This window comes from Tiliqua scincoides, chromosome 16 (genome assembly GCF_035046505.1).
Source record: "Tiliqua scincoides isolate rTilSci1 chromosome 16, rTilSci1.hap2, whole genome shotgun sequence".
Classification (NCBI taxonomy): Eukaryota; Metazoa; Chordata; class Lepidosauria; order Squamata; family Scincidae; genus Tiliqua; species Tiliqua scincoides.
In genome coordinates this window covers 6,210,511-6,228,712 of record NC_089836.1, presented here as the reverse complement: position 1 = coordinate 6,228,712, position 18,202 = coordinate 6,210,511, and the positions used below count along the sequence as shown (strand labels likewise).

Below are 18,202 nucleotides of genomic sequence, written 5' to 3'. Positions count from 1 at the left end.
GCGGCTTAAAAGACTGAAGTACAACTTTGCAAAAATGCAATTCAAGCATGCCCTGCTCTCAAGAAACCTGCAGTTTCACCCGCTTGCCGCCCAGAAGGTTTGCTGCAGCTGTTAAGGTCACAAGGGGGGGTCTTTGGGGAAGGAAACCGAAACAAGACACTTACAGCTTTTTTGGTCTTTCCGCCTGCCTTTTCAAATCATTCACTGGAAGCCCCACTCGCACTTTGGAATTCATTGTGTAAGAAAGGCAGCGCTAAAACAAAGTTGCTTAACCAGATCATGGTTCCCTCTAATCTCCCGTCTTGCCTGGGGCATCCGCTTCTCCATTTGACAGTTGCACTTGGGTTCGGATGTGGTAGGAAACAAGCAAAGTTACAGGGGCTCCGAGAGGTCCTTTGTGACGCCTGCCCACTGGTAACATGTGCTCCAATCCCTACTTGTCTCGGCTTGCTGGACTCCATCCTGTTTGCTTTAAATCACAACACAGGAAGCAGTGTGGGCAGCCAATCGACTCCCGGACTGCTAATAGGCAGCCCTGTTCTCTGAGAGGCCGGACTCGGTCTCTGGAGAAAGCAGTTTCCTCTCGTTTAGGAAACCTCCTGCAACATACTGAAACGTTTTACTATCAGAGTTTCTGGATCGCTGACTAGGCAGTTCTTTTCAGAACAAGGCTGTGGGCCTCAAAGACAAAAGGCAGAATCTGCTGTGCCCGCCTCCATAACTGGAAAGCATGCAGTACGAGGCAAACCTTAGGGATCGATCTAAATATTTCTATTGCACTTCAGTAGGCTCAATTCCCAAATTGTAATACTACACCAAACTATGGAATTAAAAGGGTATGCTTTATATTTAGGAAGCCAAGCTGCACTGGTGCAGCTGTATAAAAGTTTCTTGCAGCCCAACTGTACAGATGCTTACTTGAAATAAGCCCAACTAAGGGCCCAATCCTATCCAACTGTCCAGTGCTGGTGCAGCCGCAATGCAGCCTCGAGGTCAGGGAAAAAAATTCCCTTATCTTGAGGAGGCCTCTGTGACTGCCCCACCACCACAGGATGCAGCAGAAGCTCCGCTGGCACAGCTGCAGAGGCACTGGAAAGGTGGATTGAGCCCTGAGCGTGATGGGACTTACTGCTAGAAATTGAGCACAAGACTGCAGCTGTAGGGGGCAATCCTACACACGTCTTCGTGGAAGCAAGCCCTATGGAGTGAAATAGGGCTTATACCCAAACAGGCACACAACAGCCTGAGTTGTGCACACCAGTACATTCAGTACAATGAGGGTTTCTGCCTACTGGGGCAAGCTTCCATGGTGCACAGAACTTTTCCAGCACAAACCCTACGCACGTCTCCTCGGGTGCAGTCTCACCGAGTTCTGTGCAGCAAACAGACATCAGTTTTGAAATCCTTATTCTGCTGAATCAACGCAGCAACAATTATGCAAACCAGAAAGAGTTGGAAGGCAACTGGAGGAGATTACGAAACAGGTCAGTCAACATTGTTTTACAAGGGATAGCAACAATTTGTCTTGGAGTACAAGACAAATTCCAACACAAGGTTTTTTGCTGGGAGGAGGCAAGAAGAGGCACCCTCCCTGCCGCTCCTCCCTCGGGGATGTTGATCTTTGAGAATGTATGGCTGTCAAATCACCAGCTTCTAAACATTCCCACATGGTGCCAGAAGCAGTGGGCTGGGGTACTTGCTCTGCGATGCTCAAAGCACCAGCATTTTGGTTGGGCATTAGCTCAACTAGTTCCCAAGGGGTTTCTAGGCACAGTTTATAGTGTTGCTCTTGATATTTACCGGTCTGGGGCCAGGACACCTTAAGGTTCACCTTTTCCCCCCATGAACCTACCCACACCACAAGGTTCACAAAACAAGTTAATTTTGCAGATGAGATGTTCAGCTTTTTGTGGCACACAAAGGGCGAGCAGACCAAAGACTAACTGGCTGCTTCACAGACATTCATCAAGGGACTCCAAGCACTCAGGGTTGCAGAGGTTGCTACACTACAGGTAGAACCTGCAATGATCTCTGAAGGGACCTTAATCTGAGAATCTTCACACAGAAGAGATATGCAAGTCCTTATCCATCAGAACAGGAGCTCCTTCAAGGCCTTTCCCCCCAGAGATCTAACATGGAAGGAGATAAAGAGGATTCCTACAGATCTTATGGCTTTTGCACAATGGCTTTGTGCATATCTAGGTAGGAAGGACACAGTGCGTGAATCTGCTCCCTTCATAAAAGGAAAATCGGGGGGGGGGGAGCAACACTCAACTCCAGAATTACGCTCCCCTAATATGTCAGGCATTTACTTCTACCCCCTTTGCCAGATTATTCTGGAATGTCATGCACTTGTGTGCCTGGCTATACAACTGGCTATATGAGTTCTTCAACATGCTTCCAGTTATCCAAAACACAGTTACCATTTAAAGAACAAATAAACTTACATATCTTGGGTCTTTAGGATCCAGAGACTCTAGAAAACCCTGCAGGTCTTCTAACTCCTTCTCTTTTTGGGCTATTTCCTGCCTCTGCCTTTCCAGCTGTTTCTCAAGTTCCACAGCCTCCTCTCGCAGCTGGTTTAAGAGAAGTATCTTGTTGCTTAGCTGTTGTCTGAGACACTCCTTTTCTACTTCGGACACCTGCATTTGGACCAGTAGAAACAAAAAAACCTAGCTAAACATGGGAGAAGCAGGAGATTCCAAACCTTCAAGAGATATGGCTTGGGCTCTTTACTGGATTAGTTCATCTGCAAACAATTTGAATCAGCTCACATTCAGGTATATCTAGAATCAGGCCCATGGCAAACAAAGACCCCCACTCCCAAGTGCGCTTAGGACTGCAGAGTTCATTGGCCTGCTAGTCAGCCTCCCATCAGTTTATGTGGGGAGCAAAGTGGTTATCACCCATGAAAACTACCATCCTGCGCTTTGACTTTGTGCCACAAGATGGCCAAGTATTGCTATGCTTGGCCCCTGCAAGTCATTCCCCATCAGCATTAAATGTTTAAAATTGGAATGCGCTATATTTGAAAGTTGCACAGAGAAAAATCATCATGCAATGCTAATGCCTGTATCCTTTTAAAAATGCTCGGTGTTGCCTTCACAGTTGGCTATTTACACAGACCTGTCTCTGAGCCGCAGCGTCCTGGACTTCCTTAAGCTTCTCTGTCGCTTTCAATACGTGCTGCTCTGTGCTTGCCACTTCGGCTTGCAATTCGGTCAATCTTTCTTGCGCTAGGAAAATGAGACCAAAAAATGTACTTTTCTGTATGCATCACAATACAGAAGTCTGTTTTAAGGGTTTAAGCTGTTTTAAGGGTTTAAGCTTGGGTAAAAATTGCAATGAGTTATAGGAATGACACAGTTATAGCAGCACGTGCGGCCCAATCCTATGCATCTGCCAAGCGGCCCAACACACAGGGCTAGACTCCCTTGTAAAGGGCTGGTGGTACCTGCTTTAATCTCTCTCTCTTTTTCTTCTAACTGTACATCTAGTGACCGATGAAGATTCAGCTTCAGCTGCTGGATTTGTTGTTGCTCTTCCTGTTCCAAGGCTCCCACTTGCATTTTCTGAGCCTTACTAGGGACGTAACCTTCCACTGCAAACATGTTCCTCTTGTACCGGGCTTTCCCAATGTAAGCGCTTTCACCAGGCACATTGTTGAGTTCAACGTCCTGTAAAAGGGTAGGCAGCAGAAATTTGGTCAGGTCTGAAAGCTGTTTACAAAACTATTTTTACAAGGACCAAAAAAAATAGGTCCACTGTACTAATAATGCCTGAGAATGTTTCTCAATGTAAGACAAAAGAGACCAATACCTGGTCAAATAGCCTACTTGAAGTTCAAAGTTACTGGTAATCTTTCATATAATTCTGTTGCGACAAAATTACCAAGGCCATGCCTCCCATAAAAGGCATGACTGGACAGAAATAAAAAAGAAGATGGGAAATGAACAGAACTTGGAAGGCCAATTTCTAATCATTACCTCTATCGGATAATAACCCAGGGGTTCAAACTTGGCATCGATCTTGTGGAAAGCCAGTTCTTGCTCCAGCTCATATTGTTTCTGACAGGCTCGAGTTAACTCCACTGTCTTCTGCTTTAGCTAATACAAAGATTGGTTTGAAAAACTGCGTCAGTTTCATTAACACCACAGGAATGTCTTTCCATGCGATGGGACACTGTGTAAGCATGTGCAGGAATGGAAAGCTGCCCGGCCCCAACTGAAGTGACAAAATGCATTTGGCCCGCAATGCTGCGTTATCCATACCCAGTGTGAAGGCACTAGTTACACTAGCTGTGGTACAGTGTGGTACTGTACTGGTTGTCGTACAGCAAGCAAGTAGTAGAGTGCCCTTGAGACTTTCCATTGCCAGCTGTGGAACGACGTCACTTTATTCTCATTTCCTTTCCACAGCTGACAATAAGAGTCCACTGCATACAAGATTCACCGAATCACAGCCATGACTACTGAACACAAATCACACAAAGGTATTTGGTAAAAACACAGATGGGAGACAAACTACATGCACATGCAAGCGCAAACAAACTGAACTAGTTAGTCATGAATTGGTTACTCAGTTCATTAAAGTCTTTAGATATTAATGTGTCTGAGAGGCCTCTAAGAAAAATAAAAATAAATACTAGGCTGCTATTCTCATGCTATAGCTCTATTCTTTTCAACTGAGTAAAAATGGGCATTCAGGAGTGTCAATATTTGTTCAGTTTAGGATATTTTACTTTTCCAAGGCACTAACTAAAATAACAGACTAAAACATTGTCTCAGTCCTAGTTGTCTAGTCCAGTGGTGGCCAAACTTGCCACAGCTGTGCAACGGAAAAACTGTCCCGGTTTGGACTGCTTCTTTCTTTCTGCCTTGGCACCATGTGACATCCCCCTTATTCAGGGGACAGGAACTATCTGGGCAGTCATGTTGTCTGTCCAGCGCCCCAAAAGGCAGTGCAACAGGACGTCTGAGCAGATGTGACTGCCCAGAGCATCCCTGTCCCCGAATGAGGGGATGTCGTGAGATGCCGAGGTGGAACGGAAAGGTCTGCTGACCGTGCGGAAGGATTCTACCAAACCCTTGATCCAACCCCCAGGTTGGGGTTCAATCAGCCCTCGTCCAGTCCACCTTTGAGCAAAACTGGCATGCAATCTATGGACTGGTACAAAACACAACTGCTGCCCATGGTTAGCGCGAATGTAGACAGTGAAACCTCAGGCTGGCATGTACAGAAGAGACACCAGTGAGACCTGCTTGTTACTCTTCAAGCAGAGATGTGAAAAAACCGTTTCAAACATCCTGCTCTAAGTGCAAATATAAAGCTTGACCATGGTTTCACAACCTGGTCTGCAACCAATTACCATCTAAAAATATTCTGTCTATACTTTCACTAAGAACTGTACTGCCCAATATATTTGGGAAAACCAAACATATGATCGCAACTATAATAAGTGACTATTCAAGTTGTTGGGAAAAGAATATGGTGAAGATGGGGAATGGTTTTTTTCGTTGGATACCTGAAGGAGAGCATGCAGCAAGGTTCCAAGAGGTAGCAGAAGGAAGAACTGAAGGCAGAAAAGACGGAGAAAGAGAATGGAAGAAATAGGAAAGGTTGGAAAAAGGAACAGGATTAGATTTCTAAATCAAAGTCTTTGGTACCATATGCAACTTCTAATTTAGAAAAACATCACACAGGAAACTTTCAAGCAAACAATTACAGAACAAGTATAAATTGTATTGGGATAACCTGAAACCAGAGCCATGCAAGCAAATCCTAGGAGCATCAATCAATAAAAAAAATGACACATCAAGCTATACACACAAGGACTACCTTGGTGAGGAATTTCACCGGTAAGGACACTGGGGCAGGCGGATATCAGCTAAAGCAAAAAAAAATAAGAAGCAAGCAAACATCTCTCATCCAGAAGAGCGAGCAGTGCTGACAAAAATATAGGATGCCTGAACTAGACATTATGTTCTGAAATCAGACTGTCTTTAGAAACACCCTGAACTCTACCAAACTCTATATTCAGTCAGGCCAATATAGCAAGATGGTCACATCTAATTGGATGCTGGTGTGCAAGCCCTCCTGAGATGACCACAGTTCCCATTCCAAAGACTCTACAAAGGGGAGCTTCCCAATGGACTGGGCCAGATAATTTTAAATCTCCACAGCAGTCATTAAGCCTGGCCCTGTGAAATCGTAACTGGACTAGATGGGCTATGTCAGATGCAAGGGAGGGCACCAGGATGAGGTTTCTTGTTATCTGGTGTGCTCCCTGGGGCATTTGGTGGGCCACTGTGAGATACAGGAAGCTGGACTAGAAGGGCCTATGGCCTGATCCAGTGGGGCTGTTCTTATGTAAAGAGAAGGTGAAAGCTAAGCAATTTTGTGTAACCAAGGTAAATAAAAATTAAAGGAAGAAAATTACATGGCTTAATAGGTTATTCTGCTAGGAATCCCTAGCATGTATGCACTGCTGAAACAGAGACGCCTGCGTTGGCTCGGTCATGACGTGAGAATGGATGATGGGCGGATCTCCTCTATGGAGAACTCGTGCAAGGAAAGTGCCCTACAGGTAGACCACAGCTGCGATACAAGGACATCTGCAAGAGGGATCTGAAGGCCTTAGGAATGGACCTCAACAAGTGGGAAACCCTGGCCTCTGAGCGGCCCGCTTGGAGGCAGGCTGTGCAGCATGGCCTTTCCCAGTTTGAAGAGACACTTGGCCAACAGTCTGAGGCTAAGAGGCAAAGAAGGAAGGTCCATAGCCAGGGAGACAGACCAGGGACAGACTGCACTTGCTCCCGGTGTGGAAGGGATTGTCACTCCCGGATTGGCCTTTTCAGCCACACTAGACGCTGTTCCAGAACCACCATTCAGAGCGCAATACCATAGTCTTTCGAGACTGAAGGTTGCCAATAGACAATAGACAATAGAATAGATTATTCTATAACTATGGTTACAACTATATAACAGAAATCTAAATTTAGGAAAAATTTAAGCAGAAAACAAGAACATTGGAAATAGAGATATAATGGGACAGAGCAGCAGAGACAGCAACATATGGCTTCTAATAAAAAAATCATTTAAATTCCATGCTCTGAAGGCCAACCATGTTTACTAGAAGAGGAGGAACAGAAAATAGAAATGTAGGTTTCTGAAAGTTTAAACATACACAAACACATGATAGTATCATAACAGAAAGTCAACTCATGGGATTATTCAAAGAGTATATACACTGATGTAGTCAAACTGGCTTTAGACGAACGACACTGCTGTAAATGCTCGCTGAATCACCCCCCAAACATGAATGATCGTTTAACGTTAACAACTGTTTCCAGAGATTTAACTACAGACACAGACACCTCCCCATCAACAGCCTACTGGCATGCCCCCTGACAAAAATGCTTTACCAGCTCATTCTTGGTCTGCAGCTCACTCTCCAGATCTTTAAAGCTTTGTTCTTGCTGCTGGTGTTTTTGCTTGAATGATTTGTTCAGGTCCTCCTGTTGCTGAAGCTGCTCAAGCAGGGCGGACTGCTTGTTTTTAAGATCCTCCACCTCTTTTGTGGTTTTCTCCAAGTCTTTTTCAAGATTTTCTATCTCTTCTACACAATACAGCAAACCACACACACTTCCATTGCTATATTCGCTTAACATTTGCTTTTTCGCCAACAAATAATGGCATTTTATAGGATAGAAAAATAGGAAACATCACTTAAAATATTCGTGGTTAAAGGGGATGAGGATGGGTCAGGAACCAATAGAGAGCCAGGGTGGTGTAGTGGTTTGGGAGGTGGGCTTAGACCTGGATGATCCAGGTTCTAATCCCCCCTCGGCCACAAAGCTTCCTGGGTGACCTTGGGCCAGTCACTTTCTCTTAGCCGTACCTATCTCACAGGGTTGTTGTGAGGACAAGAAGGAGGGGAGGAGCAGCTATGTAAAACCACCCTGAGCTCTTCGGAGAAAGGGCGGTATAAAAATGTGAAAAAATGTGAAAATAAATAAAATACCAAGTCTTACAATCCGACAGAAAAAAAGTCTGATACAAAACTAATTTCCAGGTACAAAGTGCGTCTTAAAAAGCAGTCTTACCCGATTGCTTTAAAAAACCCAAAAACATTTAAAGCCATTTCTGCCCAACGTTGCATAAACGCAACAGGGATGAAAAGTGTACACCTGTGGGCTGGGCAGAAATGAGTTGCACTGAACACTTCTTTGGCATACCCTGAAAAACATTACTGTCTGAAGTGGCTGTTACTATCTTCTAACTCCTAGGTTGAGATTGGCACAACGCATTTCTCTGCCAAGCCCAAAACATGTACACAGTCTGAAAAATACGCAACAATTCAATCTGGACAAGATTCCTACCTGTAGTAATCATAATTACCTAAATTAAACCTCTCAAGAGCTTCTTCCCTGTCACAGTTTGTCACTGGTTGTCCGTCGAGATCTTCCAATGACCGCAAATGAAATATGGTGTAGAGACGGTAGTGAGGCAGGTTTGCAACAGGATTCTCTGCCAGGGAAAGAGAAATCAAGTCTTTGAGAGACTTGAGTTTAGATACTTCATGGAGCTGTTTAAGAAAAAAAAAAGGAGAATTAGAAATTTCTCAACACTCAAATCATATTTCTTTTTCTCCTGAAAGATAATTCAACATTCTACTACATGATAAATTAAATGGATCCTTTATATTGGAACCTAAGTGGGTATAACCATCAAGATGTTATGGGGCTGTCATAACACAAGACGTTAATTGAATTCTTAAGAGATGAAAAGTAGTACACTATTCTCACTGACAAGGATTTAAAGGAGTCATCATAGAAAGGAAAAGAATGGCCGCCAAGTCAAGTTTTCAGGGGTTCCCATTTTCAGGCTGAAAGTTCCATTTTTAAATAGGGAAGAATTTCCCTTGAAATATGTAATAGATTCAAAATCAAAACCATTTCTTTGTTTTTCATCATGACCTGGACGCAAACATTGCACTGAGCAAAAACCCCAATCTGCTGGTTTTTGAAGACCTGAAAGGGTGTACGTGTCTTTTTTTGGATGGCAACAAACACAAATTTGACATTCGACAGTTGGAAAATAAAATTGGAATGTGGTTTGACTGAATCCACACAAAGACCCTGGCTGGGCTCAGTAGCTTTGAAGTTTGCCATTGCCAGCGATCCCTTTCCACAGAACCGCTGATGAAATGCTGACACGGAACCACGGGACATCTATGGGGAAACCCAGGGCATGTTCTAACGTTCAGACTAAGTTCATGTAGGGAAGTGGCCTGGCCTAGAAGGTTTTAGGGTTACTTACTTCCAAGTAGACAGGAATGGGATTGCACAGTTAGGTTCCTCAAAACTTCAGCACACCGTAAGAAAAACAAGTAAACTGAGTGTACCCTACTCCAGCATTTTTATGATTAGTCATGACATGGCCCTGAAATATACAGCTGCTTGGAGGCTTTAACCCATTTCTGTCCAGCCCACAGGTGTGCACATTTGATCCCTGTTGCATATATGCAAATTGGGCAGAAAGGGTTTGAATTAAAATAAAAAAATTCCGCTATCACTAGTCTTGCGCAGGTCAACGCAGAGGTGTTCAAAGGCCAAACAAGCATTATCTTAGGGGAAGGACTTGCACCAAAACAAAATGACAGCAACAAAATCCACAAGGCAACCATCCTGCAGACTGAAGTCACTTACAGAGGATATTTTGTTCCGCCTCAGATTCAAGGTGCGAAGGAACCTGAGCTTTTTCCCCATCCATGCTGGGATGTGCTCAATTTCATTTCCAGCAAGGTTCAGCTTCTGTAGGTTGTGTAGGTGTTCAATGCCTTCTATTTTACTGACAAGAAAAAGCAGCAATGTTAAGACACGATAATAGCAGCGCATGTACACCATTATCTTGGCTTCAGGAGAGAAACAACATTTGTGATCGGCTTCTGGTGAGAATGAATCATGCAGCCAGATATAAAGCATGCTTTGTTTAGGTCAAAAAAATCCAAAACATGCATACAAGAGGAACTTTAGAGGAACTAAATTTACAGGAAGTCAAGAACAAACAAGATGAAATAGGACTTGTTGGCACATTAATTTTTTCATGTATTTCCTGTAAAATTTGTCCCCTCCCCCGACCCCCAAAAACTGCATCTAACTTTCTGGCTTTGCGTTTTATGTTACAGTTTTCAATTTGTAATTCAGTATAAACAAATTAAAAAATATGGTTAGCGAAAGGGGAAATTAAAAAGAATTGCCACCAGGTTAACTCAATTCCCAGAGTCTGACAATTGTTGCAGCCTTATGAGGGGCTTGCATTAAAATCTAGCCAAGTATACTGTTATCAGATTGTGTCCTAAGGTTATCACTAGCACAGTACAGGGGAAAAAGCCCTTTTATACTCTTGCTTGCGTTTCAGCTTCAAAACTGTTTACCGGGCACGATTATGCCTTGTTTTCCAACACTCTTGGGTGCTTCTAACCTCCGTTTCATCACAGGAGAGCAAAACTTCCTCAAGAGGGACGGTTACGGCAACACATTGTACAGAAACACTACGGACAGCCTCATCCACCAAAACGCGCGCGCGCACACACACACACACACACACACAAACATTTAAGCCAGATTTATTCATGTGTGCAGAACCACACCATACAAGTGCTTACTCAGCAATAAGTCTGACTATACTAAATGGGGGATCACTTCAGAGTAGGTGTGCACAGGATTGCAATCTAAGGGCCTAATCCTATCCACTGGTACAGATGCAACAGTCCATAGATAAGGGGACAAACATTCCCTTACCTTGAGGAAGGCTCCATGTCTGACCCCCCACAGCAGAATGCAATGCATGCCCTGTTGACCCAACTACATCGGCACTGGAAAGTTGGATAGGATTAGTCTCTAAGGGGCCAATCTTAGCTAACTTTCTAACAACCCCAATGTAAGGGAACAAACATTCCCTTACCTTGAGGAGGCCTCCATGACTGCCACCCATCGCAGCACACCCCATTGGCATAGCTGCATCAGTGCTGGAAAGTGGGATAGGATTGGGCCCTAAGTCATCTTACAGCACTTGGTTGTATCTAATCAGGGCTGTTGTGCACTACACTGTGCTTCACAAATTAGTATTTCACTGGAGAACTTTGGAGAGAAGGTCACCCATTGAAATTTGTGCTGCTCTACCATCTGCCATTTTGGACACAAGGTTGGAAAAAATGCCAAATGTACAAAATCAGCCTTTGCCACAGCACACCTAAGGGATATGTGGCAGTTGATCCTTCTTCTCCAGAACTCAAACAGCACATTAAGCCTGTACTGAATTAACTTGTTCCTTAAACAAGAGGTCCTTTCGTATGGCAAACGTAACACACAGCACTACAAAAAAAGCACTTTAGTCACAAAGTATCATCTGTACGTAGGCCATAATCAGTTCTCTCTTTGGTAGAGCGCTTACCTTATTTTGTTGTAGGAGAGATTGAGCTCACACAGTTTTAAAAGTTTGTCCAGTTTTTCAATCTTCTCGATTAGATTATTACCAAGACTGAGGATCTCTAGTTTTTCGCACTTCTCCAGATTTTCTATGTACTGAAAATATACACAAGACACTGAACTATTAAATTAGTTTCTGTAAAAACAGAAGGCTGTTGTTTTATTACTTCTTAAGAACCATGCCAGCTGCACAAACACAGCATGCCAACAAGTGAGATCAACAGAGAGCTGTAATCGCACCAATTTATTCTGAAACAAAAAAAAGTCAAATTCCAAAAACATTTTGCCAGCAGCCTTTTAAAGCAGTTATTCCTACCACAATTCGATGCATGTTTACATGTGCACTTTGATTTATACCCACGAGGCAAAGAAAGAAAGGTAACAATGTAGGCCAGTGATCTGTGGTCAAGATGAAGGCTCTGGATTGGTTAGTGTAAATCAGTGGTTCCCAATGAGAGGGACTGTGGTGGAGCATGGGAGGTAGTCTGCGAGCCAGATGGGCATGGTAGGTGAGTGGAGTGCCATGTGCTCACCATGTTGCCGCTGCTTGTGTGGACTCTCCCACCCTCCCTTGGCTCAGTCTGGTCTAAAATTGGGGCAATCTGGCAGCCATTGTGCACCACCAGACCCCTGCAGCTCCACACTTGGTGGTCCACAACGGACATGAGTGTAGTAGGCACAGTGGTCTGCAGACCCTGAAGGGCAGAGTACCACTGGTATAAATCCTGGAAGCCTGACTTTCTGCCTCTGCTTGGTCAGCAGAGCTCTAGTTTCTCCCAGATGACATCACTAGCAGCAGGACTCTGAGATGGAGAATATTTTCTCTAGATCCTTGGCCTCAACAGATTGAACCAGGAGTGGTTAGTGGGAACAACAGGTTCAACAAATACAAACATGACTACAGTTTGGGGGTAGAGCCCCTGCTTTACATGTACCAAGTCCCAGATTCAATCCCTGACAGCAGGTAAAGCTGGAGAAGGCCATTGCCTGAAACCTCAGACAGCCGATGCCATTCAGTATTGACAATACTGACCTAGAAGGAGCGCTTGTCTGAGTCCATGTGAGGCAGTTTCCTAGGTTTCTATATCATAGTATACAAAGCAGTTCTGTATCCATTTTAAAAGCATCACTACTGTTATATGTAGCTAGTTCTTAGTTTCTGTTGTCTATTATATCAGAAAGCAGATTATACCCACAGCCCTTGTTAGTGGAGCAGAATGTTCAATATCAGGCAAAACAATGTTTTTGGTCTCACTGAACGCATATCCGAGACATACCTTAAACTTCTTTCCTCCGTCTTTAGCAAGGGAAAGATTCAGAGAAGTCACACGGGCCAGGTTTTCTTGTTTGGACAATTTCTTGATAAGAAGCTCTGTTATGTATCTGACACCTGGTCTGCTATGACCATCTCCTGAAAACGACAAGGTGTTTGAAGTAATACGTGACAACAGAACAGAGGAGCAATGCCTTACCGGTGGCTGCAAGGATGACAGGCATTTACGTCAAATGTTACCTGTCCCTTCACAAATGCAGTCGTGGGCATGAGAACGGATTGCCTTGGGACTTAATGGAGTTCCCTATACCTTTCTTTAGTAGACATATGACATCGCAGTGGGCATTACTCAGAAAAGGAAGCAGGCACACTTCTCCTTTCCTCAACTAGTTTATGGCTCAGACAGGGAATTTGAGAACTGGAAGAAGATTCCATGCTGCAATCCGGGAACCTCAGGGGAACCGAGAAGCGCAGCGTTTGGGGTGATGGACAACATGCTGTGGGGCACGCGTGTTCTTAAGGAGAGCGTGCAGGTTCCGTTGGGCAATATGGTGACCGCTTCAATCATACCTGGCTCTGCCAGCCCAAGGATGGACTGCGTCCTTGGTACCACCATGAACTTGAGCTTTAGAAAAGACAGGTCCATGCCCCAAGGGGTCCACAGCGTAAAGAGACACAAGGAAGGCAACGTAACAGGCAGCTTACACAGAAATATTAAAAATGCTTTCATCCTTTATTGCCGTACCTCGTCCAGCTGCACGTTCAAAGGGAATCCCAGCATCGCTGTCATCAGTTGCTTCTTCTGGATACCTTCGCCCTGTAGTTAGATAAGCTGCTGGAGTTCCTTGCCTACTGAGTGGAGATGGTGACCTGCTGCTGGAACTCACAGTAGACATTGGACTCCGAGTGCGGGCTGGAGACATCTGCCTTCTTCTGGGTGATGCTCTTTGGGGCAAGCCCTTCCTCATTGTACAAAACGCTGCCAATTAGAAGGGAAAATGATTTTCAAAGCCTTTCCAAGTGCAGAGATAAGTTAATGGCTCAACCATTAAAATGAAGGAACTGAGGCTGCAATCCTAACCACACTTTCCTGAGAATAAGCCCCATTGATCAAAATAGGACTTACTTCTGAGAAGACCTGGTTAGGATTGTGCCCTCAGTTACTGCTCTGGTTGAGCCCTCCGTGGTAGTTTTTAGACCCTCACCATACAACTTCCTGAATAGAGGGCCAACCTGCGAGCACCGACTCTGCTTTCACGCCTCCTGTCTTTGCTTATTCGACAGTACTCACCGTACTGTCACTGTACACCGTGCATCAGGAAGCTGTGGTTCTGACAAGGCCAGAAATACCGAAGCAGATATCAGCAACTGCTTCCAGAGGTGAAAAAGAAGACTGTCCCATGTAATGTTTCCTAAGCTGCCTCGATCCTAAAGGATGAGGCCCCCTTTGCACCAATCAGTTGTGTGATTGCTAAACAGCACAAGTGGCTCTAAGCATCAAGGCTGCTTTCTTCTGATCTGTTCCACGAAATAGGGAGCTGCGTAAACAGCATACTTTGATGATTAAAAAAAAAATTAAGGTCATATACCAAAGAAATGTTTGGGATTTATAGATAGGGGGATGCATGTGATGGTTAACGTGGCCTTTTGCTGCAGGCTTTTCTCGTGCTGTGTATAAAGCAACCAGTCATATTGCCCAAAGCTAGGCCTACACCAAAAACCTACACTATGGAACTGTTACTGACTTGTTCACCTGCAGTGGTGCTTTACAGCTACTGATCCTGCTTAGTCCAGTGGGTGAGATGTTGGTACCACTGCCACTGTGATCACAAAGCACTGCCTTCCAGGCCTGACATCGCCGAAAGTGGAAATAGCACAGGATGTGGCTGTGGCCTCCAGAAGAGGCATGGTTTGGGGAAAGGAGGGCGCCGAGCGAGATCTCAACCGGGGGCTCGAATCACCACACTCCTGTGTATGGCTGTCTCTGGTGGCAGGGGTGGCACTCACAAAAAGTGGCTTTTGCACACAAACTCCCATGCATTTTAATACAGGGGTGAAAAGCCAGATCCTTGTCTTGAGGGATCTGCAAGCTAGATATGGATACAAAGGAACTTCTGAATAGCAGCCCTTCAACTTCACTATTGCTGTTGCTATTACTGCTTCAGATATTTATATGCCACTTTTTCAACAAAAGGAAAAGTTTACAAACTGGGTTTACCCAGCAAAAACAGATGAATCAATAGGGTTGCCAAATACAAAGGGGGGACAGAGAGCCTATACCTTTAACCACCATACAGAAGAGGGAATTTTAGCAGGGGCAGCTCAATGGTCCAAGGCATAGGCGCTCTGTCCCACTTTGTATCTGGCAACCCTATGAATAAATAGTTCTCCATTCACGGTTGCCAGGCAAACCCACTTGATAAAACTTTTTCCCTTTGGCTGAAAAAAGCAGCATATAAATTATTTGTGGCAATAACAGCAGCCTGTTTTTAGCTGGGAAATCCAATAAGGGTGAGAAGCGGCTCCGTAGGACCTAAAAGAAGTTGCTTAAGTACACGTGTAAAACCCTTTCATCGCTCTTCATATTCTCAGTTGAGAATCGCTGCAATGCCTGGCCCCTAAATCTGGTCCTGATGCGGGCTGGGTGTGTGTGGAACACCTTGCCACTCGAGAAAGCAGGTGTCCCCCCTTTCCCTTCCTCTCCTAGTCATGTCTACTCAGGAGAAAGTCCCATTATAGTCAGTGGGGCTTACTCCCAGGTAAGTGTGCCTAGGGCTGCAGCCTTAAGTAAACAAAGAGCCTAACCACCAAGGGAATCCAGCCCTGACCTGGGGTGTGTGGAACTCCCTGCCACTGGAGAAGGTGCTTGTCCCCCCTTTCCCTCCCTCTTGCACAGCCTCCCAGGCATGTCTACTCAGGAGCAAGTCCCATTACAGTCAATGGGCTTACTCCCAGGTAAGTGTGCCTGGGACTACAGCCTTAAGCAGCCTCACTGCCAAGGGAGTCCAGCCCTGATCTGGGGGGAGTGGAACTCCCTGCCACTGGAGGAGGCGAGTGCCCTCCCTTGCCCCCTCCTCTCCCCTCACCTGGGGGGCTTCAATGGCTGCTTCCCCTCCGCCGCCTCAGGCCTCCGCTTTGATGACGCCCGTTGCCATGACGACCCTCAGGGCGCCCCTCCTCCTCCTGCGCGGGTCCTTTAACGGCGGGACGACACCATCTTGTGAGAGAGGCGGTGAAAGCGGAGGGGGCGGGGCCGGATCAAAGCCGTGGGCGTGGCTAGGGGAGAGGTTGGTCCTTCGCCCCACCCTCTTGCAAGCGGAGCTCAAGAGGGGGCGCGGCCGGACCACCCCCCTGCGCCCTAACCCATCCTCCAATGGGCTCCTCAGAACGTGAGCGGTGGGCGGGGCTGTCAGGGGGCCAGCCCCCCTTCCCTTATAAGGAAAGACCGGTCGAGGGAGACGGTTAATGGGTGTGGCTCGCGGGCGAGGCCACGCCCATTTCCTCGCGCCCAACGGCGCCCTGTTCGGCGGCAGCGCTTGCCTCGCGCCTCCTGCCAGAGCCGTTTTTCCCTCCATTTTATTCCCAAAATGCACCTCTTTGCCTTTCCTTAGGTAGGGTGAGGCATTGGCCAGTGTTTAAAAGAAGTGGGCAGCTGCAGTTTGATAGACTGGGGGGGGGGGTGCAATGCTGGTCACCCTTACCTGGGAGTAAGCTCCATTGAATACAATAGGGCTTACTTCTGAGTAGACCATACAAAGGCGTGTGCTGTTGTTGCATTCAGTTCAATGGGACCTACTTCTGAGGAGACAGACCTAGGTGTGTGCTGTCGTCCCATTCAGTTCAATGGGACCTACTTCTGAGGAGACAGACCTAGGCGTGTGCTGTTGTCACATTCAGTTCAATGGGGCCCACTTCTGAGACAGACCTAGGCGTGTGCTGTCGTCCCGTTCAGTTCAATGGGGACTACTTCTGAGGAGACAGACCTAGGCGTGTGCTGTCGTCCCGTTCAGTTCAATGGGGCCTACTTCTGAGGAGACAGACCTAGGCGTGTGCAGTCGTCACATTCAGTTCAATGGGGCCTACTTCTGAGGAGACAGACCTAGGCGTGTGCTGTTGTCCCATTCAGTTCAATGGGGCCTACTTCTGAGGAGACAGACCTAGGCGTGTGCTGTTGTTGCATTCAGTTCAATAGGACCTACTTCTGAGGAGATAAACCTAGGCATGTGCTGTTGTCGCATTCAGTTCAGTGGGGCCCACTTCTGAGGAGACAGACCTAGGCGTGTGCTGTCGTCCCATTCAGTTCAATGGGGCCTACTTCTGTGGAGACAGACCTAGGCGTGTGCTGTCGTCCCATTCAGTTCAATGGGGCCTACTTCTGAGGAGACAGACCTAGGCGTGTGCTGTTGTTGCATTCAGTTCAATGGGGCCTACTTCTGAGGAGACAGACCTAGGCGTGTGCTGTTGTCACATTCAGTTCAATGTTAAGTGTTAAGGATGCCTAGGAAGGGCGGGGTTGGCCCTTCTTTGAGGCTGACTGAAGCATTTGCTTCAGGCATTGGAATGGAAATAGGTGCTTCCTCTGCTGCCCATCTCCTTTAAACATAACTGTACTCACTCACTGGGTAGCAAACCTCAGTCAGTGTTTCCTAACCAGTGGAATGGGTACCACCTGTAGTACTTAAGGTGGTGTCTGGTGATACTCGCGGGGCAGCTGACAGCAAGACCAGAAATCAACGCAACAAACAGTGGTAGGATTTTTCTAAAGCATGCTTTTCAGCGCTTGAAACAGCCCTCCTGTCCACCGTGAGCCTCTCACTGGTGTTTGTTTTGTTGCGTTTGGCCTCCCAGCCCAGAAGTAACTGGCAATGATGTCATTGCCAGTTATGTCCAGTGGTGCTTTGAATAGGTGGACCATGTGAAGTGGTGTGGTGGAAGTCAAACGCTGATCTAGGTTGAAGGGGTGGGATAGAAAAGGTGCGTTCTAATCCTCCAAGCGCATAACTTGATGTTGTCATCAGCTGCTGGTTCAGTACAGCAGGAAGCAGGCATAGGGGTGTGTGTGCACTATCTGGTAGGTGCTACTCCCCTTGGTCTGCCTGCCTTCTCCCAGCTGTTCCTTTCCCTGATAATACCGGAAACGAATTAAAGTATGCTTTCTTCCTGTTGCCTGATGGAGGCAACCTGGTCACCCAGCTGGCTTCTGCATTCCACCCCCTTGGACCTAGATGGACAACAGTAGCTGACTGATACCACAATATCATGTGTTGCTAGAATGATATCGGTTTGCAGCTCAGAAACCATGGTTTGAAGGAAGTTCTGCAAGGTGTGGTTTTTGTCTATCCAGCCAAACAAAACAGTATTTTATTATTGGGAATGTGTGGGGGTTTTGTTTGTGTTTTATAGCAGCTCAACAGCATTCTTAATTCTCAATTTTTTT

General features: G+C 45.9%; 2 protein-coding genes across 4 annotated transcripts in view; one reads left to right on the top strand and one right to left on the bottom strand.

Moving 5' to 3' along the window:
- The window catches only part of CNTRL (centriolin), a 37,832-nt gene extending 21,878 nt beyond the window's left edge, over positions 1 to 15,954 (bottom strand). For 2 of the 3 annotated variants that reach the window (XM_066610652.1, XM_066610655.1), the window contains exons 1-12: positions 15,852 to 15,954; positions 13,511 to 13,744; positions 12,770 to 12,903; positions 11,458 to 11,588; positions 9,711 to 9,852; positions 8,401 to 8,587; positions 7,425 to 7,618; positions 5,525 to 5,572; positions 3,987 to 4,106; positions 3,455 to 3,677; positions 3,127 to 3,236; positions 2,448 to 2,642 (exon numbers count right to left, since the gene is read on the bottom strand). In XM_066610652.1, coding sequence (XP_066466749.1) covers positions 2,448 to 2,642; positions 3,127 to 3,236; positions 3,455 to 3,677; positions 3,987 to 4,106; positions 5,525 to 5,572; positions 7,425 to 7,618; positions 8,401 to 8,587; positions 9,711 to 9,852; positions 11,458 to 11,588; positions 12,770 to 12,903; positions 13,511 to 13,733 — 1,707 coding nt within the window. In that variant the 5' untranslated portion in view covers positions 13,734 to 13,744; positions 15,852 to 15,954. The remainder of the gene's footprint in view (positions 1 to 2,447; positions 2,643 to 3,126; positions 3,237 to 3,454; positions 3,678 to 3,986; positions 4,107 to 5,524; positions 5,573 to 7,424; positions 7,619 to 8,400; positions 8,588 to 9,710; positions 9,853 to 11,457; positions 11,589 to 12,769; positions 12,904 to 13,510; positions 13,745 to 15,851) is intronic. The other variant, XM_066610653.1, reaches the window with a different exon arrangement.
- The window catches only part of C5 (complement C5), a 41,957-nt gene continuing 39,673 nt past the window's right edge, over positions 15,919 to 18,202 (top strand). The window contains exon 1 of the mRNA XM_066610886.1: positions 15,919 to 16,154. Coding sequence (XP_066466983.1) covers positions 15,919 to 16,154 — 236 coding nt within the window. The remainder of the gene's footprint in view (positions 16,155 to 18,202) is intronic.